This window comes from Ursus maritimus, unplaced genomic scaffold (assembly GCF_017311325.1).
Source record: "Ursus maritimus isolate PB19 unplaced genomic scaffold, ASM1731132v1 scaffold_15, whole genome shotgun sequence".
NCBI classification, from domain to species: Eukaryota; Metazoa; Chordata; class Mammalia; order Carnivora; family Ursidae; genus Ursus; species Ursus maritimus.
In genome coordinates, this window is record NW_024423897.1 from 37,069,133 (window position 1) to 37,095,001 (window position 25,869).

At 44.2% G+C, this 25,869-nt stretch overlaps 1 protein-coding gene across 1 annotated transcript in view; it reads right to left on the minus strand.

Moving 5' to 3' along the window:
- The window catches only part of RAI14 (retinoic acid induced 14), a 113,829-nt gene that overhangs the window by 47,630 nt on the left and 40,330 nt on the right, over positions 1 to 25,869 (minus strand). Inside the window, exon 2 of the mRNA XM_008692656.1 lies at positions 5,209 to 5,339. Within this exon, the coding sequence (XP_008690878.1) occupies positions 5,209 to 5,339 (131 nt within the window). The remainder of the gene's footprint in view (positions 1 to 5,208; positions 5,340 to 25,869) is intronic.

Below are 25,869 nucleotides of genomic sequence, written 5' to 3' on the forward strand. Positions count from 1 at the left end.
TAATTAAATCACATCTAAATGTAGGGGAAAGCATCTTGAAGCAATTAGACTGTTCTATGGTAAGAGGTTTTAGGGCAATGATATCCTCCCACATCCTCACCTCCACCATGGAAAGAGAACAGATGGGTCGAGGGAAGCCAAGCCTGACCCCATAAACACAGGCTGCAGCTATAATTCTCTGCCTTGCTCTATTTTGTTCTCTTTTGACCCCAGACAGCACTCCTTCTTTTACTTGTTCCTAAATGAATTCCAGTCATTCAATTGCTTTCAATTTTTTTAACCCCTTTCTGTTCAGTATTAGAGGCAGAAAATTTTCAGACAAAGTTTCTTATCTTTCCCTAAAGGAAATGTGGCAGAAACTGAAAGTCTGAAGAATTACCGAACCATCCTCGTGGTTATTGACCTTGGGTTATGGAGGCTTCTGGAGAATGTCCACCATGATGGCGGCCTTTGCCACCTCATGCTTGGGATTTTTCTGGGTCATCTGGTTATCTAGGTAGGAAAGGCTGAGTTTTTCTCTCTTTATATTGCACTGGAAGCGGGGAGAAGTGTCAGGTTGTGATTTCACCAGGAAATCTCACCTCTTGAAACCCAAGTTAATCCACTCCTAATTAATTTACCCATGAGATATCACTGACAAAGAGTGTTTTCTCCATAAGGATCATGCTGAAAAGGCACGTCCGCAAATACAGACTGAATGCTTCTTCTATGCCTGGAACTTAGGGAGACCCCACCACCTCAACAAAAATCACGTGATCCTTGTCTTCAGGGAGCTTGCTGTGTTATAAGGGATTCAAGTCTTTCAGAAAACGAAAGGTTTTTTTTAAGCTGTAGGGACTTTTCTGTTGTTGTTCTTTCAATACAATCAATTATGTCAAGTCGTAAATCAAGATTCCAGTATCGAGAGAAGAAAAATTTTAAAAGGATTGAGAACATCAGAGAAGAGGCTTTCTGGACTGGACACCGAACCTGGGCAAACATGAGGGGAAGGCAAGGAGCCAACAACCCCACCTCCAGGAGAAGGCAAGGGCAAGAGAACATTCAGTGCAGTAATGGCAGGGCAGTGGGAGGGCCGGAGAGCCCAAATCGGGACTGTACGTTGTCAGGCAAGAGGGAAACGTTGCACATTACTGAACAGAATTATAAAATGGGTTATTACAAAAGCGTGCTGGAAAAGAGGCCTCCAGCCTAACTGGACAGGGAAGTGGATAAGTCAAAGAGGATACCCAAACAAGGACGCAGAGAATGAGGCAAGGACCTAACCAAGTGTGCGATCTGGCCTTACCCTTTCGAGACAACTGCCAACCACTCTGTACACGTCCACAAACAAATGCTGGGCCTGCGACCTCCACGGGGCCGGTGCAGCCACGAGCCCTAGCGAAGGGAATCACTGCATGGCTCTGTCATGGACTCAGAACGGCTCCGAGGAAGTCGCTAGTGTGCACGCTACCCAACCACTGCATGTAGAGACAACAGGACAGGACAAAGGAAAAGTTTCCACAGCTTGAGAAAAATCTTCAAACGTGAGCGAGACGTAGGTACACACGTATGGGACTGACCCAAGTATGGAGTGCAGACCTCCAGAGGGGAGAGGACAGAAGCCAAGGGGACAACACTGCTTGGGCCTCCTGTTACAACAGACCTCTGGGCCTTGCATGATTCCATGATACCAAACGGGCAGGAGGCATGGTGTCCAACCCCACAGCACCCTCTCATTCTGAATACCAAACCACTAGGTTTGAACGGAACTATGAAGCCAGATAGATTGAACTCCACGGTGCCTCTGACAATTCAACTCTTACAGTTACCACTTAATAACTTTAATCATCAAAAAGAATATTCCAAGCAGAAAAATTAAATGTTAACAGATGATTATTTATGAAAAATCTTCCACTGGAAAAAATGACCTTCTCTTCCTTTTTTTAATAGTTCCTCTTTCTACACACAAGTCCTCAAAGCAAAAAAAAAAAGAAAAGAAAAGAAAAAAAAAAAGACTTGTATGTACAAAGGCAAGGGTAGAATTGGTTCTGGAGTTAATTCAGGGAGAGCTAGATCCTGTGAGCCTCGCTTTTACCCTCAGCAAAATGGAGGGGGTGATTTTGGTGTGAGTGTTGTACCCATTTCTGCCATTAAAAGATAACAGAATGACGAACTGATTCGTGCTAAGGCAAAGATGAACTTTAAAAACCTTACACTCGGTGGAAAAAAAAAGCAAAACCCACAGACATGGGGCCTGATAGTATGATTCCATTTATATTAAATACCCAGAGTAGGCAAATTCACAGAGACAGAAAGCAGATTAGTGTTTGCCAGGGGGAGGGGAGGTAGGCTGAGGAGGGTTACTGCTTAGGGAGTCCAAGGTTTCCTTTTGGGATGATGAAAAATTTCTGGAACTAAATGATGATGGTCCTGCAACACTGGGAATGTACTTAACGTCAATGAAATGTGTACTTTAAAATGGTTAAAATGGTAAGGTTGATGTTATTTATATTTTCCCACAGCGAGAGAGAGAGAAATCGACTGCCTGGCCATCTATTCTACCCATAATAAATGTATTAACAAAAGGGACACATTTATTAAGGTGATCACAATTGTGGCTAAGCCGCTAACCTAAATTTCCTGTCTTCTTTTTAGTGAGTATTGTCTGGGAAACATCCATCTCCCATCTCTCTGGGACGGCTGTAAAAGGCTGTCTTGTGCAGGCATCTGCAAGGCTGAGCTGGGAGCAGCGGGAACCCAGAACACTCTACAGAGTGGGACAAGTAGTAGTCCACCACCAAGAACCTCACGCCAGCTTTAGGAGCGTGGCCTCTGCGGCTCAGAAAGCACAGACTCCAAATGTGGCATCCTGGGAAAAGGGTAATTAACGCATTCGACAAATATTTTTTGAGTATCTGTAAGCTGAGCAGGGGGCTAGAGGATGTAACTGAAGGGACAAGCTACAAGGTGACAGTCCCTTTTGTCAAGGAAATTACAATCTAGACTGCAAGAGGGTTTAGAATGAAGAATTATATAAGGTTGAGTAGGCAACTAGCTCGACACGATTATTCGCCAACAACTAAAGCCCAGCTGGTATTAGAAGCCCTGCCTCCCACGTCAGGATCCACCAGGGTATGGCCCCGTGCCCCACACCCGAGAGACAGGCCTCTGCAAGGCTGGGAAGTCAAACTGCGGCTGACGGTGGGGAGCTCAACCTGGGGTTCTTGTGGAGAGGACAAGCCTGGCTCCCAGAGGACCAGACTCTCATCTGAGTGAGAACACGTCCCTCTTCCCCTTGCATATCAACTAGCCTGCTCCCTAGACAGAGTGAAGCTCCGTAAGCTGTCTTGTGGCTTCCCAAACAACAGAACTAGTGTCTATGCTATGGGATTCAGTGGGTTCCAGGACGAAGGTTTCACTGACAAAATTTGCTAAAATGTGATCTCAATCTTCTCCTGAAAATTTGCCCTTTGTTTTCACCATCTATCAATCAATCAATCAATCTACAGTCAATCTAGTTTCTAGATGATGGTTCTCCTGGTTGAACCTACATGGGATCCTTTTAAAAATATTGATTCCTGGGGCATCCAGGTGGCTCAGTTGGTTAGACATTTGCCTTCAGCTCAGGTCGTGATCCCAGGGTCCTGGGATCGAGCCCCGCAACAGGCTACCTGCTCAGCAGAGAGTCTGCTTCTCCCTCTCCCTCTGCTGCTCCCTCTGCTTGTACTCTCTCTGTCAAATAATAAAATCTAAAAATAAATAAATAAACAAAATAATAAAAATATTGATTCCTGGGCCCCTCCATGGACAAAATGTTTCTGAACATCTGGAGTGTGCAGGGCATCGATATGTTTTTAAAGTGATTCCAAAGCAGGAGCTGCCAAGACGGAGAACCACTCATCTAGCGTAAGAAGGAAAGGGGACCGGCTTTATCAAGTACCTCCTGGGGGCCACTGCACGCTCTTTACATAGGATACCTTTAGCTACAGGTGCCCCTTCATAACCTCTTGGACCTATTCTGCCCACGAGCATTACGGGCCCTCGGAGCAGCACTCAACCTTGGAGGGACGAGTGATTAGGAAGAGATGCCCCAGTTTCCTTGCCCTTTGGGTCAGATAACTCTGAGGCATACTTTAAACCTGGGGTAAGAAAACTAGTTCCACAAGGGGCCGGAGAGTTAATATGTTACCGTCTTTGCCTTAACGCCTCCAATCTCCCTTAGGAATGCAGAAGTAGTCATGGCCCATGCTAAAGAAGCGGATTTGGCTCCATCCCACTGAAACTTTATTTATAAAGACAGGCTGCGGGCCATAGTTGGCCAACCCCTCCTCCGAGTCTAAAGAGACTCCCAGAGGTCCCAGGAGGATTGGGTTCCTGCTGCCCACTGCAGTAGCCCGTCAGTAACAAACTGTGTGGGTCTCAGGTCTTTCCTGGGTGCTCCTGGGAGCACGGACTAGAGAAGCAGCTCACACTCAAGTCGTTGCCTCAGAAGCTGCTTCTGGAGGCACCTAACCAAAGTCAGTATCTTGTTTGATATTTATAACTGCCCTAGTGGTTAAATATTATCACCTCCAACTGAAACTGAATAAATGAAGATTCAGAGACTACAGAATTCATACGTGATAAAGTCCAGATGAGAAGTCTCTTCAGCGACAAAGTCAATGATCTCTACAATATGACCAGAGTAAGGATGGATACAAATGTACACACACACACACACACACACACACACTCAAATCTATAATTTTAATTATGGCAGGCAAGAGTACCACAAATGACAAATTATAATGCAAAATTCACACTGCTCATGTAATTACTGATCCACATTAAGGGGTTTTAAAAGAAATAACAATATAAGTAGTAAGGTTTGAAAAAAATTACCCTCTTTCATGCTGTTTCTAATGTAGGATAGAATTCCTTTCCTACCAATCCACTGGTTGCAATCCTGGTGCTCCTGCGTCTCCGGTGTAACCCTGGGTTACACCTGAAAACAAACAGAGCCACCCAAGGTAAAGCCCAGTGGGCAGGTGGAACTTGGAGAGACAGGAACCAGATGAAAATATCCTCTTACACATTTTCACAGGAGGGATAGGAGTCGGGGAGGACACAGTAATTTCACAAAGTCTCCTTCAAGGCATTTGTGAAGTCCCCCCACGGATCCCGAGGATTCCAGAGAACACTCTCGAGAATCCAGAATTGCTACCGTTAGAACCAATCTTTTTAGCTTACGCGGTCTTGCCCTCGCTGTCGTGCTTGGTGGCACTGGCCCCCTTCTTGCCCAGCAGGGAGGACACCTTCTCCGCATCTCCATTCTCCACGGCCTGTAGCAGCCGGTCATCATTCTTGTTCCACTCGTTGGTCTGTGGAGCAAAGGGGAGACGCAGAGCTAGTGAACGACAGCGGCCACGGTCACGCTGACCAGCAGGGCCCCGGCCCTCCCGGTTCCCACCCTCCCGTCACTAAAATCAAAACCTGCCCCCAAATCGGATACCTTCCCCTTCACCATGGAGACACTCAAGAAGACGGGTTTCCCAAAGGGAAACATCAACAGTTCAATGGAACAGCAGCTGGTCAGCAAACTCTGAAATAAAGTCTTTTCTTTTCCCGGACGGTGGGAAAATGAAGCCACTTGAAAAGACCTCGAGGCGAGTTTACACATTAGCTTGTTTCCAGCTAAACTCTGACAGCTGGCTCCTCAGGATACTGGCCTTTGACCTGGGCCGCAGCTCACTGGGCCCACACTGTTACAGAACCAAACTGGCCGACAGCTCAAAGTTACTCGAGGGTTTATTTACACACAACTCCTCGCCTGCTTTCATTGCCACTCTTTCTGGCCTGTTCCCTGGGCCCTGATTTTTAAGCTGCATAATGATTTTCAGTAGTTGTCCGGGCTACCGACTCAACAAAGTATGGGCAGAAACAAAACTTCTTCCTGAGCAAGGATTAAACATCAAACAGCTTTGAGCAAGCCTCCACCCCTGCCAACCCCCAACCTCGACAGAATCATTCTGTGAACCACAGTGACAACACAGCTTTCATGTGCATAAAAACTGGTTTTTACTCTTACAAAGGAAAAGAGGAGATCTCCATGCAAGAGCAAATGGGCTTGGAGTAGAAGGCCAAGAAGTTTCGCATGTGAAAAGGCAGCAGTGAGCCACTGAAGGTTTTGGAACAGAGGACAGAATAAAATCAGTGACTGAAGAAGAGTCATGGGGAAGTATATGAGGTGTACAGGATTAATGCAGGGAGAAAAGGTCCTGGGGCACATTCTGGTTCTTCAGACCTCTCCTAGCTAAGCCTACTTTCTGGCCCCTCCCGCTGTGGATACCAACACCCTTAGAAAGGTTCCTTCTGCAACCCCCAACCCCCCCAAAACTTTCTGCAAGGCTCTCTTGCTTCCTTGTGACCTCTGAAGATTAAAAACCACCAGGCACTTCATTTTAAAGGCTTTCCCACGGACCACTGCACGGAAGCCGACAAAGGAGACAGTGGAAATTTAAGTTATCAAGAAGGAAATTTTACAGGACTACAACCTTCCACGGCCCTGAGGAGCGCATTCCCAATTTTTCTGCATTGATGGAACTGTGAAACCCAATAGGGCTCCGGCCTTCTGATACAGCAAAGGTGGGTCTACAAGATGTCCCAAGCACTCCTCCAAACCCAGCCTAGAGGCAAGGCCTTAGAGAAAGCCACAGGCCATGCAGGAGTAAAATAAGAGGTGTGCAGGGTTTAGGTAAGGAATTTGCTTGGAGTCTCAGGACTGGGCCACTCGCATTTCTCCAGACACCCTCCTCCCCAGAGCCACCAGTGAGTGCGAGAACACAGGAATGAGGAGATAGATTGAAATGAAAATCAGAAGCCTGTCCTCTAAGCTGCATGAACTAGATTCTAGCAGTCTAGACTGATACTTCCATGCTATGACGTTAAGTCACCCAAAACCTCTCAATGCCTCAGTTTCCCAAGGCTTTGGACCAGATGACTATTCTGATTCCTCTAAAGCTCAAAATGCTTTACTTATAAAATGCCCTCCAACCAAACTTTGCCAGAGATTATTCTAGAACAGTACTGTCTTTGTTCATAGAAATGTTTTATATCTGCGCTAGACAAACTAAGCAAGTTATCCTCACCCAGGGATGATTTTGTTCCTCAGGGGACGTTTGGCAATCTCTGCAGACATTTTTGACTATTGTGACTAGATGCTCCTGGCCTCTGGTAGGTGGGGTCAGAGGTGCTGCTAAACATTCTACAATGCATAGGACGTATGCATTATAAGCATACACGTGTATGTATACACCCACACCCCAGCAAAGAATTATCTGGCCCAAAGGGTCAATATCGCATTAGCCACATATGGCTACTGAGCACTGGAAATGTGGCTTGTGTGGCTAAAGAATTGAATTTTTAATGTTAGACTTCAAGTGCCAGCAGCTAGAGGCTATCATACAGAACAGCACAGCTCTGCATGCCAGCTCTCTAAATATTTTTAATAAGTTAAGAACGCGTCTAGGCCGATGTCATCCACACTTCTACAACTATCAATACACTCACAAAGACGACGTTAGGTTTTATCTTCAAGGACAAATCAGGCTTCCTACTGCAGAAGACCACAATACATACACCACCCCAAGCACGAGCATGTGTTGGCAGAATAAGAAGCGTAACTGAAGAACAAAACGTAGCAAACACCAAGAAACAGACTGAAGTTTATTTTCCCCGGACAGCATCTGACAAGCCAAAACAAAACCAAAAATTCATCAAAGTACATTCAGGACCATGGTTCCTATCTACATTATCCCCAAACCGCATTATTAGCGTTGTCTTTAAATCTTTCCCTAATTTAAACCCACCAAATTAAAACTGGATTGGGAAGATCAAAAGGATATTAAACCTCAGAGGATATGATTGAAAGTACTTAAGCAAAGAAAGGCCACATGAAAGGATTTTCCTTTTCAGTGCTGCTAAGGCACTCAATTCGGGTAGAGAAAAATCTGGTTGCAGGGATTCCCTAAAATTAGTTACATGTGGATATCTAGGGAGTTCAGTTTCTAGAGGACACAGCAAAAAAGATGCAGAGGACAAGGTCAACTGCACATCCCTTGAGATCTAGAATTCTTCTCTTTTATCTAATTTCTCCTCATCGCAGACCAAAAATTACTTTTCTGTTGGAACAGATGAGGTGGAGAAAACATGGCTACCCACAAAGATTTAAAATAATCCACACCACCATTCAACCTGTCTGTGCTGCAGATGGGGTTCACGGAAAGCAGCAGGAAGGAAACGGATGGGTGTTATACATATTGGCCTTGGAGTCTGAGCCAAGAGAACAGTTCAGAACAAATCAGGAAGGCAGGAGCAAACCTGAGGAAGAAACTGGGGGAGAACATAGACCACTGGTTGGGAAATGAGACAAAAATAAGAGTTTACTCTTAAAATTCTCCCAAGTACGCTAAAAGTAGAGGCAAGAAGGATCCTCATTTGTCCTCTCTCTAACCCAGGAATCCAGATTCTGAAATAATATTACCCAGACTGCTGGCCGGCACTCACAAGGAGGTGACACTAATGTGACAGAGCTCTCTAGTTCTGGGCCAGGCAGTTGGTGATACTTGTAAGTAGTTCTGATATGCACAATGGGCCATACCATGTTCCTTCCAGAAAGCATGGTTTTCAAGGTGCTGTCACCTTCCTCTCCTAAACCCATTCATGGAGATAGTCCCTGTATTTTCTCCCATAAAACCATTCTACCCAGTGCTACATTCCATACCAAAAATTCCATGGCCATCCACAAGATGAGATAAAACAGATGTTTAATAAATAGTTTTAATGTCAGTGCTCTATGAGAATTCTAGAACCAAATTCTTCTCACCCACCTCTATCCCTCTGCTGAGTGGTACTAAATTGAAACCAAGCTTCAAAAGGAATCTTAAAGTTATCTGGGCCAATCTACTGTTTCACTAGGGTTGGTCAGATAAACAAGTTGTGATTTATGAGATGAGAATTGTAGATTTGGTTCCGTCCCTGGTTCCTAGCACTAGAGCTTCTAAAATCCATGAACTTCCTGAGAGATAGGGATGAAGTGTATCTTTGTTATTCATAATCAGCCCCCTTCTATGAGTTAATTTAAATGACATGGCTGATAGCTGGAAGCCCTTAGATAGCTTCAGGATGGGGGCTGGTTGCCAGGGGAATCAACCATGATATGAGAGGGTTAGAACTCTGAGCCCTAACTCCACCTCCAGGGAGGAGAGAGGGGTTAGAGAGTGAGTCAATCAGCAATGGCCAATGATTTAATCCATCATGCCTATATAATGGAACCTCCATAAATAGCCTTAACCCACTCTGAAACCATAGGATTCAGAGAGCTTCCAGGTTGGTGAACACATCAAGGTGCTGGGGAGAGGACGATGCTGGAGACGGAGTAGAAGCTTTGCCCATATGCACCCGCACACACATCCCCTAACTTGCCCTGTGCATTTCTTCCACTTGGCTGCTCCCGATTTGTATTCTTTATAATACACTTAGTAATACTAAGCAAAGTGCCTGAGTTCTGTGAGCCGTTCTCACAAATTATGAAACCTGAGGCATGGGCTGAGGGAACCCCAACTTTATAGCTAGTTGGTCAGATGTACAGTTGGCCCAGGACTTGCAGATGGCACCTGAAATGGGAGCAATTTTGTGGGACTGAGTCGTTGACTGTGGGGTCTGCTGATACCTCAAGGTCATTAGTGTCAGAACTGAATTGCATCGCTGGGACACCTTGTTGGTGTTGGAAGAGTTGGAAGACTGGTGGAGGGTATAGAGAAAACCATTGGGTATGATTGGTGAAACCTGAAATTTTGCCATAAAAACCCAACGTAATTCACTCATACTCTAGAATCGGGGAAGGGCTTCTAGAGACCATCACCACACAAATATCCCATTGCCCGCCCCCCCCACTTCTTATGGAAATCCCGTCCTCTAAATGGCACTCCCTCCCATAGGGTGGCTTAGCTCTGCCACCACAGTGGGCTCCTGGTCCCCTTAGAATGGTGTTGTCAACCTGCAAGCGGGTTCATCCAACATTTAACAAAAATGAGTTAGAAAAAAACCAGCAAACATCAGATGCTTCATATTTAATAAAGTTAAATGTTTTATGAAACTTTTGATTGTGTGTGCATCCTGGGTGGTGATATGAAATATATATTTTTACTGGTGAATCACAAGAAAAAACACTGGATGCCACAGCTTTAGAACGCTGTCCACCCCATCCGCCTACGAAAGGCTTCCTTCCAAAGCCTACCTCAAGCCCTGCAGGCTCTTCAAGCCTTTCGTGGCGACCTCTCTCTGCTTCTCTCCTCCATGCTGTCCCAGAGGGCCACCTACTCAGCTGCCTGAAGCCCACAGTCTAGACTCGGTGAAATATTGCGTCCTGGTTTTTGTTCCAGAGCCCGGTGCGTTCTTGCTTTGTTTCCCTGTCTTCAGCTCCCTGAAGTCACTGACAACAGCCTTTATTTCTTACCCCTGTGGTGCCTAACAAATGCTCAGTATCTGTTGCTGATTTTTTTTAATGTTTTTTTATTACATTATGTTAGTCACCATACAGTACATCCCTGGTTTCTGATGCAAGGTTCGATGATTCATTAGTTGCGTATAACACCCAGTGCACCATGCAATATGTGCCCTCCTTACAACCCATCACCGGTCTATCCCATTCCCCCGCCCCCCTCCCCTCTGAAGCCCTCAGTTTGTTTCTCATAGTCCATAGTCTCTCATGCTTCATTCCCCCTTCTGATTACCCCTCTTTCTTTATCCCTTTCTTCCCCTACTGATCATTCTAGTTCTTATGTTCCATAGATGAGAGAAATCATATGGTAATTGTCTTTCTCTGCTTGACTTATTTTATCAGGAGTTTCCGCCTCTTGATTAACCTAAATCTCTCTTGACTTAGCAATTTAAAGCAATTTTTTTTTTCAATTCTAAAACTTTTGCAAACAACTATTTAATCAGGTTCTGGGTTTCGGTTTGTTTTTTTTTTTAATAGGTTAAATAAATCCAAATCCCTTAACTTTCCTACTCCCTTAAATATTCTAAGGCCAATTTTCCGATATTTTAACCATGGGTACACTTTCTCCGAACCTCTTTATAACTAAGTAGCCAGGTCTTATCAATTCATCGGGGTGAACTCAGTGTCTCTCAGTCATGAGAATCACTCGTTCAATGTGCAGACTCGCATGCCTTATCCTGGAGACTCTGATCCCAGAGATCTCAGTCAGTGCCCTGAGCCCAGGTTCAAGGGCGCTCTTTGATTCTTAATCCAAGTTTGGGGACAAGAGGAACCTATGCAAAGGCTACCCACAGAAGCATTAAGGAAGGGGGTGGGAGAAGAAAAGAATTCTTTACCTTTTCCTCCTAGTACTAAATATTTTGTCTCCCACAAAAGCTTAACACATACTATGCTTTCCCTAAGAGCTGCATGTGCAACTTGTGTCTAAGATGTGTATGAGAATCTTAAAGGCGTTGCTCATATAGGCAAAAATTCAAAATAATCGAACATCCCATGACTGAAGATAAATCACCATCTATCAAGCAACGGCACGGACAAACTTCAACGGCACGCCACCCCTGGATAGATTCTGGAAACGATACGGCTACAGAACAAGACGCAGAAGAACGCGACAGTGTGCCTGCACGCAGATGGAGATGAGGACGGGGTGACACCGCCATGTCGTTTTGGGATGCAAGCCTGGATGGTACAACGACAGAGAAAAGCAAGGACGCGGTTACCTTAAAAGTCGGAAGAGTGGCTGGAAATGAGGGTATGCCACTCAATGAGGGAGGGACAGCTGGGAGTATTCTAGGGTCCTGCGCTCTAGCTCGTGACCTCGTTAGTGGCTCCACAGAGGTTCACTTGTTCAAGCCTCCACTGTCATTTCGTGCACTTCTCTCTGTGAGTGAGTCATTACACACGCACACACACAGTGTAGAAAGAAGGCTTGCGGTTCACTTTCTGGTCAAATCAACAGTGTGCCAAGGGCCTTTGGACAGTATGTGTTCTCACTTGTTATTTCCCCATGTCTAAAATGAAGGCTGCCTGGAGCCAAAATCCGCTTCTGTCAGAGTCTCACAAATCCCTCTGAGAATCTGCTAAAGTTATGGAATCTCCTCGGAATAATGCACACACACACGCAAGCGCTTGCGTACAATTCACAAGGGTCTCTGGCTTCAACCCTTCTCCCCAGTCCATCCATAAGCCACAGCCAAGAACAGCTTCAGAGGCGAGTGCTTTGGAGCTGGAATTCCAGCTCACCAGCCCCCACCTAAGTGGTCTTGTGCAGGTTATGGGCATTTCCTTATCTGTAAAACGGAAGGGATCTCACTTCCTTGCAAATTATCCTGGGAATTAAATGCAATGTACGTGAAGGGCCTGGCACATATTAGGCACTCAAAATATGGTGACTATTATTACTGAATTAGATCTTCCGCACTGTTCCTTCATGATTCATGCTCTATGAATCTTTTAATATTTACAGCTTTGGACTGATGGTCCATTACCCTTTCAGAGGCAGGTAATGCCTTCATGCAAATTTAAATTTGTAAATTTCTCCTATAGTTTCTAAAAATAACATGTTAAAGGGCCCTAGAGAAAACATTCGCAGACACGAAATTAACTATTTTATTGAACATGGCTCAGTTTTCCAGGAGACTGTTTAAACAGAGGCTATTTCAACAGAGCACATTTAGGCCACATTTGCAAGTTCAGGAAGCTGTATGTTATGCTCCGGAGACATGTGTAATGTGTCAGCTATGAAGGGCAGCACGTGGGAAAGGCAGACCTTACCTTCAGTGTAAGCTCCAAACATTCCTGCTAATTTATCACAAATGAGATTTTCAATGGCTGGCCTATACGTGTCCTATTCATCAAATCATTTCCAAATGACACTACTTGCTTCTGAGTTTTCCCTTGCAGCCCGGCCTTTGGAAAGACTTGCCTGCCTCCTGCAAGGTAGCAGACACCATGTCAACTGCGTGATGAATGCTGGGGCTTTGGCAACTGGCAGTGTCTGCTGTCGGCCAGACATGGCATCACCTTCTTTTATTTTGGCTTAATCATTGGGAACTGAAAAACCAGTGGAAACTCAGTGGTCACAGACATCTGGCTAGTAGGCAGGTTTGAGTTTGGAATATGTCAACCCAACCAAAATAATCCAGTGGCACAGAGAAATCGAGGAAGAGAGAGTTTCTTTGACTTTCTGTAGGAAAGACACTAAAACCCTAATCATCACCAATTAGCATAGCTCCTGTTGTGGGGCTCTGAATTCGCAGCCATCTGGAGGAGTCTATTTGAGAGATTATCTTTGGAAACGCTGCATTTCTCCCTCTAGTTTACGAAGTGCAGACTGTTTTGCCAATATAATCAGTAAGTCTGAGATGAAAGTTACACAAAGTAGACAGTGTTTTCACTGGAAAGTTTTCAGGTTAGTACCATCCAGGAAAAAAAAAAAAAAAGCATACACCTCATATTTTAGGATAGAGGACAAGAAACCAGCCAAGCTACAGGTCCAAATGATATTTTCCCATAGACTGTATAGAAAATTCCATAACCGTTTCACTCATTCACCCAACAACTACTTTGTGCTTTTTACATCTTCGGCATAGTCTTTCCTGAATTTTCCATATAGTTTCCATATAGATAAACTAAAGCAATATGGTAAATATGCCAACAAGACCAAACAGGATATGAGAATGATAAAGTGAGCCACGTGGTGAATCAGACCGAAGAAGGGAGGGTCAACTTTCACGGAGGCAGATAAGGAAGGTTTTTTGACTGGATAATGAACTACGCCTTGCAATGAGTAATATTTAGGTTAATGGAGAGAAGACGAGACACGATGATTGAAATATATGAGACACAGTCAGTAAACAATGAGTTGATCCAAGAGAGGCCTTGGAGTCCATGGAATACCAAGAAAATTACCAATACATCATACCATAAACACCGGACCATTTTACCAAGCCCAGTAGTTTCATAAAGAGCTTTCCAATAATGTTAGTTACTTCAGACCAATACTTAAGAAGTTTATCTAAAATGAGTTTGCCCTCTCCCTGCATCTTTACTTCAGGTCATTCACACATGCAGGTTACCCGTCTCTGCTAGCCACCCCGAAACCCATCACCCTTCCCTTAATGGGCTACATCAGTGATTCCTGAGGTCTTTCCACAGAAACGCTAAATTTCATGTCATGGACATAATACATAATTCTAAACACCTCCACCCAGAAACAGGCTGGTCTCTCTGCCCTTCCCCCTTCACCAAGGCACCCGACTCATGTTTCCCACTGCCCCTAGCTCTCCCTAGCCACCTGGACCAGGTTAGTTCCCCTTGTTAGGCTCGCTCATGCTTCTCTTCCACAGCACTCAGCACAACTGTAATTAAATAGTATTTCTGAAGTATCTTTAAAGGTCTGTGGACCTCCCACTGGACCCAGGAGTTCCAGGGCATGGCTAATGGCCAGCATCTGTCTTGCTCACCACTAAACCCCTGGCTTCCTGCCCACTGCCTGCCAGATGGCAGGGGCTCAATTCAGAGCTGTTCATTGAACAGCTTTGTTTTCCCCCTACTTCTTGGGAGCCGCTATTGATTAAACCCTTCTCCGCTGATGCCTTTGTCGCAATCTACAAATGTATTGAAAGTCTCCATAATCCTACCAAATTCGTTTCTTCGAATATGCTGACCAACGTTAAAACGTTATGTTTAAAAATCATGCCACAAGAGGTAAAAGCAGTCTCGTGGGGGCAGAGGTAAGTCTGGGAATAGGTCAAACCACCTTCACCCTTCAGGGGAAAAAAATGATTCCAACCAACTCAATGGAGTTGAAGCACTCATTTATGTGGTGTTTGGGGGACCACGATGGGCCGATACTCTGTGAAGTCCTCGGCAGAAAAAGATGGATATGCAGTAATCTCAGCTCTAAAAGAGTTCACGACGTTTGTTTTTGTTTTTTTTACGATTTTAGTAATTTGAGAGAGAGCGAGAGAGCACGGGGGGGTGGGTAGAGGGGAGAGAAGGAGAAGCAGGCTCCCCACTACACAGGGAGCCCAATGCGGGGCTCCATCCCAGGACTCTGAGATCATCACTTGAGCTGAAGGCAGACACTTAACTGATGGAGCCACTCAGGCGCCCCAGGAATTCACAACTTCTGAGGGCAGAAACGCATGCAATAACTACACCATTGCTTGTCACTGCTAAATCAGGGCTGGGAACTAAGCCCTGTGAAAGCCCAGTGAGGGTACTATTACTCCCAAACAATAGCTAAACATGTATAGTCCTAGGAACCGTACTACCTTATAATTTAATCTTAAACAATAGTCCTATGAGGTAGGTACCATTAGCCCATTTTACAGATGAGGAAACTGAGGCACAGAGAGGTTAAGAAACGTGTACAGTTACAGAATACACAGTAGAGCTGGTTCTCTCAGGAAGAGAAAGCGAAAGCAGTTCAATTTAAATGAAAATGAAGGAATGTTTTAGGATGAGCAAGATTTCGGTGTTTACAGTCTGAGGCAAGCAAAGGAGACAATGGAGACAGACTGAGGGAAACAAAGGCATGAGGAGTGGAATTGAGGATCCAACCAGGCAGAAGACTGACCTTTGTAGAGGAGTCATGCCCTGCCTCTGAGATCATAGTCAAAGAGGAAGAGAAGGACGAGCAGAGATACGGTGGGAGAGGAAGTCAGTTTGTTTTCTGGCTTCTGTTTTCTTGGGGAAGCAAGAAGTGAAGTATGCAGGGTCCATGGTGGGCTAAGAAACTTGAACAATGTTCCCAATAGCTCTGGGGGGAAATGAGAAAGGAAACCCACTTGAAATGAATAAAGGGGTTTTAGAGCAGTCCTGGAAGTCCAGGCAAGAGTGGGAACTGTAACTCAGTACATAAACCAATCGGTAGTGTTGTGTGATTTTTCACTGGAAGCCCTGAGGAGGACAGGAATAAGGGGTGGTTAGCTTGATGACTGTAGACTGGAAAGACGGGTGAAGCAGACATTGCAGGATCAAGAGCACAGGAGGTGCCAATGAGCAGGGAAGTGAATGACTGTGGGATCAGGGATAAGAATGAGGTCTAGGACACAGTCCCGTAGATCAGAGGCAGGTTGTCAGAGGAGTCATTTATATGAATATTAGAGTTCCAGGATGACCGCAGAAAGGAAACATTGGAGCTGCAAACCAAAATCCTGGAGAAAGATCCGGAAGCAACCTAGAGGTCCCAAAAAGATGGTGAAGGACACGAGATGAGGGTGACCCAGTGTAACTGAAAAGCAGTGACTGTCAATGGAGAAATGAGTCATGAGGTCGGACAGCAGAATGGGTCACGCCTTATAAATGGCTTCTTGTGATTCTCTTAGTTTCTACTATGTGCCCCTCCCTTCCAGGTGCCGTGAAGAACAGATTTAAGTCCCTATAATCACCCACGCTGGGTTGAAGAGCGTCCTCACACAATACTCATGTCCTCCCTGAACTTCAGAGCATAACTTTATTTTGAAATAGGGTCTGTGCACGTGTAATCAAGTTAAGATGAGGTCATCGTGGGTTAGGGTGGGCCCCAAGTCTGGTGAAAGGTGTCCTTCTAAGGAGAGAGAGAGGTGAACACATGGAGGAGACAGGGAGGAAGGCCAAGTGATGCCACAGACACAAATCGGAGTTTGCTGCCTTTCAGCAAGGACTGCTGGCAACCACCAGGGCCTAGAAGAGGCAAGGAAGGTGTCTTCTCGGAGCCTTCAGAGGGCGTACGGCCCTGTCACCACCTTGATTTTGGACTTCCAGCCTCCAGATCTGTGAGAGAACACATTTCTCTTAGTTATTTAAAGTCACTCAGTTTGTGGCAATTTGTTCCAACAGCCCTAAGAATGAATGAACTATCCCAGGAGGTGGGTATTATCATCCTCATTTAACTGACAAGGAAACTGAGGCTCAGAAAATAGAAGAATCCACCCAAAGTTATAAGGCCAGAAAGCGGAAGAGTCAAAATTCAAACCCCAGACCTTCAGTACCCTTTTCACTTCAGTCCCGCCCCTCCCCCACCCCCCAGAGGTCCATCACATGGAGGAAGGCCAGGCAGAACACAGATCAGTGTGGTGGGCCACATGGGCTGAGGGCAAGACTGCAGTCTGGTGACACCTAGACCAGGAACTCTGGGCTCTAAGTCTCTTTTAAATGCAGGACCCACCCCTAAAGCAGACATTATTAGACATGAAATCTGTAGTCTTACAAAAACATTTAAAGCATGATTATTTACTTTGCAAACATGTTCACAGAAAGGCCTCCTTGAACAGTAAGCTCTTTTATGATTTTAATATAGTTTATTATATAATTATATATATATGTGGGTATAGGTGTATGTATTATACACACACACACACACACACACACACACACACACACACACAAATGGGATTTGATTGACTGAAGGAAATATTCACTGCTTAAAGGGAAGTACGTGAGTAACAACGGTCATCTCAAGGCCCGAGCAAGACTTTCCTTGTACACAGACGCTTGGAGACATGTGTGGCTAGAATTCAAGCAAACATCCTAAGTACTTTTGGCATGTATCTGAGCTTGATAAGCAGCCACAACCCCGGAGCTTTGCTCTTTACCCAAGTGGAACAAGATAGATTTCACAGATAAAATGATTTCATCCCCAAAGTCTGAAGTCAAATGCTTGGGTGCACTTCAAGTGTCTGAACAGACAGAGCAGAGGATCACGGTGGTCTCTGGCCCTGATCATGCCCAGGAGTCATGTCTACACGGCCGCACATCGGACTCACCCAAGTCTCCTTGAAAAAATACGAATGCGAACTTTAAAAATGCTCTCTGTGATTCTATTCAGCTAGAATTATCCTTCCCTTGACAACAGTGAAGATGACAAACCAGCCTGATATTAACCAAGCTGGTAAAATGCTGAACTAGACAAGACAGTGAATCAACGGTCATACCTTTCTGCACATAAAGACTTAAGAAGCATCATCAGGGAATCAAGATGTCCCCCCCATCCTGAGAGAAATGGGCCTGAACCAAGCTCCCTGCACCCTCCTTCAGATGAGCCCTTCACCTCGATGCCCCTGCCTTGGTTAGTGGTGCAGTCACCCAAGCCATAGGGCCTGCTCTTCCCCTCTCCCTCCAACTCTCCAGTCCATCAGCTGCTGGCCTGCCTCCCTGGTGTCCTTGCACCGATCTGCTTTCCATTCCTGTGGCCAATGCCTTTATTCAATCCAGTTCAGTTCGATACCCTTTTGGTTCCTACTTTTGCTAAGCACCATGCTGGACACTTTAGATGGGGCTCTCCTCTTTACCAAGCTCCTGAGGCACACGGACAGGTACAGATACTCTATACAGCTATAGGGAACCAGGAGAGAGGTTCTGACATAATCACTGTTTATCAGAGACACTTCAATAGACTTTTTTTTCCCCCTTTCCTTTAGAACTGTTCAGAAGCCAGTTCAGAAGATTATCCTACTGTTGAGGTGGTCCCACAGATTTCGAGTTAATAGAAACTACTGGATCAAAGTTTGAGAGCAGGAGTGAAGTCAGGTCACTACCAAAAAAGTTCCCAGCAGAATACTATAAAAAGAAAATGAACCCTTTTTAGTAGTCTTAAATTCTTTAAATTTCAGTTTAGAAACATTAGCTATTGGTGTTCTTAATAAAACACTTGTCTTTCTAATTATAGGCATTAAAATAAATGTTACATTTGAATTTAAGATAATCAAGGGAGATTTTGTTGATTTAATGTATCTGCTAATTGCCTGTGGAAAACGGATCACTGATGTCAATCCTTTGAGGTGGTACCTATGTCCCATCTCCTTGACTCTGAGCTGACTTGTTTGTAATAGAATATAGCTAAAATGACGCTGTTTGACTCAACGATAGGTCAGGAAAGGCCATTCAACTCCCATCTGGCTTTCTGGGAATCAACACTCTCTCTATGCTGCTCGTCATGCTGTGAGGCAGGCAAAGCCAAGTGCAAAGCCATGTGCGGGTGTCCCAGGTTGAGTGCACCCTCTGACCATCTCAGCCCTGCTGCCATATATGTGAGTAAAGAAGTGTCCATTCAGATGACTCCAGCCCCAAGCTATGAGTGACCCTCAAGCTTCAACCCTCCCATCTAAGTCCCTGACATCTTACAGACATACCCCGCCGCCATTCCTACGGCATCCTGTCCAAACGCCTGACCCATCACCTGTGAGCATAACACAAAGAATGTTTCATGCCATCAATTTCCAGGTCATTTGTGACATAGCAATAATAACTGAGACCACCTTTGTCCAATATTTTTTCAATTTGAACAGAAGGCAGTTATTTCTAGGCCACCCAAGCTGTGTTGTACTAAAACTGTGGTTTCATGCTTAGGACAGCTTTTGGACTCTTGTCCCGGTTCTTTAGTTCTCCTTTAAATTCTCAGCTTAACCATCCTTCCGCTCCTGCAAGTTGGATGATGTATGATAGGTCTTTTTCCTCCATCCGAGATCTCCAGCTAAGTATTTGGTCTCCTGCACTCTTTTCTACGTAGAAAGCAGGCCAACAAACATGACTCTCAAAGTTGCTGATTCCTGGAACCCTCTGCCAGCGCACAGGGAGCCTCGGAGTTTTCGTAAACAGGACAAAGCTCTCCCAAATCAGGATGCTGGCTCGCGGCAGCCAGGTCCACATTTGATTTTCACGGCTCTTTCATATTCAGATTTAGATAAATGCCTATTTCTGTAGATTACAGTGGATTCCCATTACATGTTTGTTTTAAAATGTTTAAATGAAGAAATTATTTGGTGCTCAGAGCATCCGTAAAGTTAATGAGCGTGAAGGAGGGAGAAGCGACGCACCAGAAGGAACAGGGCTGATGCGGCTCAGAGTTCCAGCTCTTCCTCCTTTCTGTAGTAATCTACCACCAAAAAAATGCTGTGTGGTGGCGGCTTTCACCACATGATTGCAGGCAAGCCAGCGCTCCATGCTGGGCTCAGTTTCCCATCCAGAAAATGGGAATATTAATTGTTGGTTTGTTTAACCCGATGAAGTGTGAAAGTAAGCTATGTTTTGTTTTGGTTTTATTTTTTCTTTAAAAAATGTATACCCTCTTTACTCACTGGGGGGTGGGAGAAATGGGTGAAGGGGGGTGTACATTTTTTTTAAATAGAAAATCAATAACCTCTTAACTGGCCTTTCTGCTTCCAGTTACCCTCACTTTCTTTTCCCATATCAACATCCCTGCTGGTTAAAGACTCTTGCCTGCCACTCTAGCCCACGTTCCTATACAAAATCATCTTGGCTGCCCATGGCCAACAAGAGACCCCATGTTCTTTAGTGACCCCACCTCCCAACACACACAATTGAAGGCTTTTCTTAATCCAGTTTCAAATCTTAAATTCCACACTGCCCAGCTCCCCACCCAGCCCCTGTCACACCCCACACTTCAGCCAAGCTCTTGGCTCCAGAATCCAAGATATTCTTTCCTCTTCTAACATTATAACTATTCAAGTAATTTTTCCTCTCTCGTTTTTATCTTGCCATCTCTCTGCTAATAAGGCCCAACGTTGTTCCCTGCCATTCGTTTTAACAGTTTTACACTAGCATTCAAAGAATATGGTTTTCCCATTTTTTGTCTTGTTACAGAGAGGCAATAAGAGCTTGCATTCTGAGTTTCTGGATCCAAATCTTGGCTATACAAGCTACTAGTTGTGTGACCCTGGAAAAGTTATTTACTTTCTTACATCTCCGTTTCCTCATTTGTAAAATAGGAGATAACAGTACGTTTACAAATATTTGACTCCCCAAACAGATCGTACTTGATGGCAGAAATTGTCATCTTCTTCCAAAATGACCCCCCAATAAATCTCTGGATATTTTTTAATGACTCAATACATTAAAACAGAACTTTCTTCCCACTGGAGGGGACCGTCCAGTGTTCCAATTCGTCATTACTAATCCAAATTTGTAAAGTGACTTATATAATCAAAATACTGTACACATCTAAACACACTGTCTAATGTTATCAGAGGTTAATTTTAAGTAGTCTGGCTTTTTAAATATATTTGAGGCAAGAGACACCACTGATTTATTTATGCCAAAACTCATAGTTCTCAAGAAAGGGCATATCTGTTATAGCCTTTCTACACTCCAATAATAGCAAACCCAAAATAAACTCCAATATCCACCCACAGGGGAAAAAGTCCGGTTCCAAGAAATTATTTCTTCCTGACATCTAAAGGCAGAGGGCAGCGGTTTTCAAGAGCACACGACGAGGGGCTGTGATGTGTATCAGCAGTCTGACTTGGCCGAGGCATCACGCGACCATGTGTAGAGATGTCTGTCTTGCGCTGTTGTCTCCCCAGTCCCCAGAAGACCCAGGGCCCCCAAGGAAAGCCCAAGAACGCTTACCTCTGGAGCTGCGCATTTCTTAACAAAAGCAACAGAGAAGCCCAAACTAAGGACACTAGCAAATACAGAAAACTTTGGAAAACTCATCAGTGTTCCTATTTGTGAAGCCTCATTCATTACCCTTTTGGATCCCACAAGGGACTCCCATGTCTTGCCTTAGAATTTTATGATTGAGCTAGATGCCAGGTGAACACACAGAAGAATCACCAAAGGGGAGAAACTTTCGTCAAGCAATGTTGGAACTCTTCTCGGGCTATGGATTTTGACTTTAACATATAGGTCAAGAATCTGCAGTCTGAACACATACTGAAAATAAAATCGGTCCATTTATTATTAAAACAAGGAAATAATAATGAAAACACAGACACTTTTGCAATTTTGAAGCTCCATTTTCCAGGGTATGCTACATACAACTTATTACCACTTGGAATAATTTCTACTAAAAGTCACTTGGCGTACATCTACTGGTGTCCCATAGACTGTGAGTTCAAGGGCAGGGACCACAGCCTTAAGGGCAGGGACCACAGCCTTGACACCTGTATCCCAGGCACCTAGCACAAGGTCTGATGTGACCAGTGATGAATAAATGTTTGTCAAGTGAATGGATGTTTGCCTGAGCAAAGCAGGGAGCTTTTTCAAACAGAATGTTGCTAATAAAAATACTAAGGAAGTAGCAAGCCCTCCTGGTTCCCTTAAGATAGTCTGTCCTCTTCTCCACTGCAACAATTTGAATGTTACCTTGACATTTTCATCTTGACACCTCCCTGCACTGCTGGGCATCAGCTGGCTCCCTTCTGTCGATTCTAACAAATCCAAAGTCCTTACACTATCAGATCTCCAAACTGAGTCCCACTTGTTGAAATGCAGTCTAATATAGCACTTCAGTGCTTGGACTCAGAAGCCAGACTGCCTGCATTCACAGCCCCGTTCCACCTGAGAACTTGGGCAAGTGACTTAAGTCCCATGTGCCTCAATTGTGAGATAAGAAATCATCAGAGTAACCTTGATCATGGAGTTGTTGTGAGAGTTAAATGAATCAAATATTTGCTCAATATTTAGAACAGCGTCTGGCACACGGTAAGCATTCAGCAAGTGTGAGCTGATGTGGTTGTTATTCACACTCCTCAGGGAATGCCCATTCTGTTATTTTCAATAGTGGTTCTTTTCCTCTAGGATTGGCTGATGTTCACATTCACAATATACACCCATGGCCCAGCCCAGATTTCCCGACTGGCTACAGCACAGAGGGGATCTGCTGCAGACTGTATGTGAGGCCAGGAGTTCCAGCTGCAACTATCCTCTAAGCCAAGCTACTAAAGTGGGTGGGAACCTAGGAAAATTCATCAATGCCTTAAATATCTTGAACGGTTCATCAGTGTCCCACTGAAATGAACTGCAGCCTATAAAGTTAAGGGAAAGCTTGTACCTGCACAGGAAACTATGGAAAGAGGATAGCCACAAGACAGAGACTTCAGGGAATTTCTTGTCGTTTTAGGCAGAGGGGACAAGTCTAAAGAAAGGCCAAGAGGTCCAATGACAGTGACGAGCTGCCCACTTGCCCTCCAGAAAAATGCCTGGAAGATATCCCAGAAAAACTCCACATGTGGTGCCTAATTCAGAGGGCTCAAGGGGGATGGTGAGGGTGGGTCGCCATGGCGTGCACCACGTGCCAAGAGGACACTGAAAAAACACAAGGGACCAGCAGTGCAGGCATGTGTGGCCAGCGCCTAGAGAAGGCAACACACCCAGCCAAGAAGGGGAGGCTGCCCCAGTGAATTCCAAGCCGCCACTGCCAGTGAACTTGGCACAGACAGCTTCCTGCTGCCATCAGCTGATCTATACCGTCCTCGGGCTGCCGGACTTCTGAAATGGTAAAGTGTAGATTGACAACTGTAAGTTTCCCTTCTGCTTTTTCTTTTTGGACTGAAATATTTAAATAGGAATCTTAAAATACCTGATAGAACCCATCTCTTCCCTCAGTTCCAGACGATCACAGCCTTCACTCTCTAAATATTAGCTGAGAGAAACAGCACAGGTCCTAAGAAAATCTCCCACAGTCCAAAGGAAGAGAATGTCTTTGAGAATCAGAGCACATTTATTCCTGTAACAGAATGAGTCTTTAAGAAACCGGAGAGGTTTCCTAATGTGTGCTTTCAACTAGATTCAGGAGAAAAATAGGTCTATGAAACTTCTCTATAGAACAATCTAGAATCAAAGAAGACTATATGGAGATGCCAAATTTAAAATGTGTTGGAAATAGTGAAGAGAAGACAGAGGAAAATAGGAAATTTGAAATTAAAGGAAAAGACAAATGTTACTTGAAGGAAAAAAGACAGTAAGGAGGAGAGGAAAAAAATATTAAAAAAGGATCCAGGCAACATAATGTATGGTGTAGAAATCTGAGCAAAGTTAAGAATCAAGAGGAAAAAAGCAAACTATCCTGAGCTAAAGAAAAGTTTACCAAGAAAATTAAATGAGTCTCTAAGTAGTAGCTAGAATCAGTGAGAGGGGAGGCTGAGAGGTGAGGGCAGAAGGGAAGAGACCAGTATCTCAAGACACATTTTGTTGACATCTTTTTTAAACTGAAAGATAAAGGGGGAAAAAACTCTATTGGTATCCAGATAGAAAACAGCTGATTTTCAAAGTCTCCCCAAATCAGGCTGGCTCAGATTTCTCCAAAACTCTGAATACCAGAAGACAATGGATCACCACCAACAGAGTTCTGAGAGGAATCAAGTGTCATAGAGCAATTCTATCTAACCAAAAGTCTTTCAGCTGTGTGGAGAGCAGAAACACATTCTCAAACATGCAAAGACCAAGAATACCCTTACTTAAATGCTCCAGTAAAACTTTTCAAAGACATGGTCCAATTAACCAAGACATGAATAAAATAAGAACATAGAAATCTAGAAATTTTGGTTGATATGTCATATAACAAAGAAAAAAGTTGTTCATATGACTATCAAACAATGAAAATGTAAACTACACTTGGAACTTGAAAACAAGAATGCAAGGCTGACTGCCATCACTTTAGACTAGACTTTTGGACTTGAAGTTTCAAAATGTAAGACCACTATATATGTTCCTCTGATACTCTCTCCTTATAGAAAGAGTATTCTGCTGGAAGGTGGTGATCTTCTTGGAATGAATTACAGGGATTAATTCAGATAACACCATGATTCCCCCCATAGTATGTATGTATGTATGTATGTACTGATTTTTAAAGATTTTTAAAGTTTATTTGACAGACAGAAACATAGCGAGAGAGGGAACATAAGCAGGGGGAGTGGAAGAGGGAGAAGCAGCCTTCCCACTGAGCAGGGAGCCCGATGTGGGGCTCGATCCCGGGACTTCAGCCGAAGGCAGACACTTAACGACTGAGCCGCCCAGGTGCCCTCCCCCCATAGTATTTATAAAAGCCAAACCATTCTCAGGACCCTCCTCCAACATTTTAGGCTAGTACTACTTTCCTGAAGTTGTCAAAAATCCTTCCAGCCCAACTTAAATACCACTACCTCTACCCCCAGCACATCCTGCACTGTATTAGAGTGGTTGTCTGCTTATCCTACTTCTGAATTGTTCTATTCGTATTGACCATATCAATTACAATCCTTAGAGCATGAATGGGATTCTACAGATTTTATACAATAAAGTAAAATGTGACAGACATTAAAAAAATTCTTAGAGAGGGGAAAAGAAAAAAGAGAGGGAAACAAGCCATAAGAGACTCTTAGCGGTAGAGAACAAACTGAGGGCTGCTGGAGGGAGGTGAGTGGGGGATGGGCTAGATGGGTGATGAACATTGGGTGTTATAATATGTAAGTGATGAATCACTGAATTCTACTCCAGAAATCAATAGTGCACTGTGTGTTAACTAAAATTTAAATTAAAAAAATATGAAATTTTTTATGGGGCACCCAGGTGGCTCAGTCAGTTGGGTGTCTGCCTTTGGCTCAGGTCATGATCCCAAAGTCCTAGGATCGAGCCCCACGTCGGGCTCCCTGCTCAGTGGGGAGTTTGCTTCCCCCTCTCCCTCCACCCTTCCCCAACTCGTGCTCAAGCTCTCTCAAATAAATAAAATCGTTAAATATATATATATATATATATAATTTTTAATATACCAACTAAAATAAATTCTTAGAAAATTTTTCATATAACACTAAGGAATTTTTGTGCCTTTTCTCACTGCTATCTCAATTTATTCAAACCCACACTGTATACAGACCTTTATGAAACTACCCTAATTTAACCTGAATTTCAACCTACCTGATCAAAAGGTTTTCCAAAGTTGAGTCCATAACTATAGAATTTTAGGCCAGCTTGGCATCGAAAATACTTAGATTTCTCACACATTACTATGCATATTCCAGCTCTGTCCCTGTCCCTTCAGAAGAGGTTAAAAACCACCTGTCCCAGAGAGCCATTATGTGGGTAAAACAATGCATGAAAACCACATATAATGCCTTGCACATAATAAGTGCTAAGTAAATGTTTGC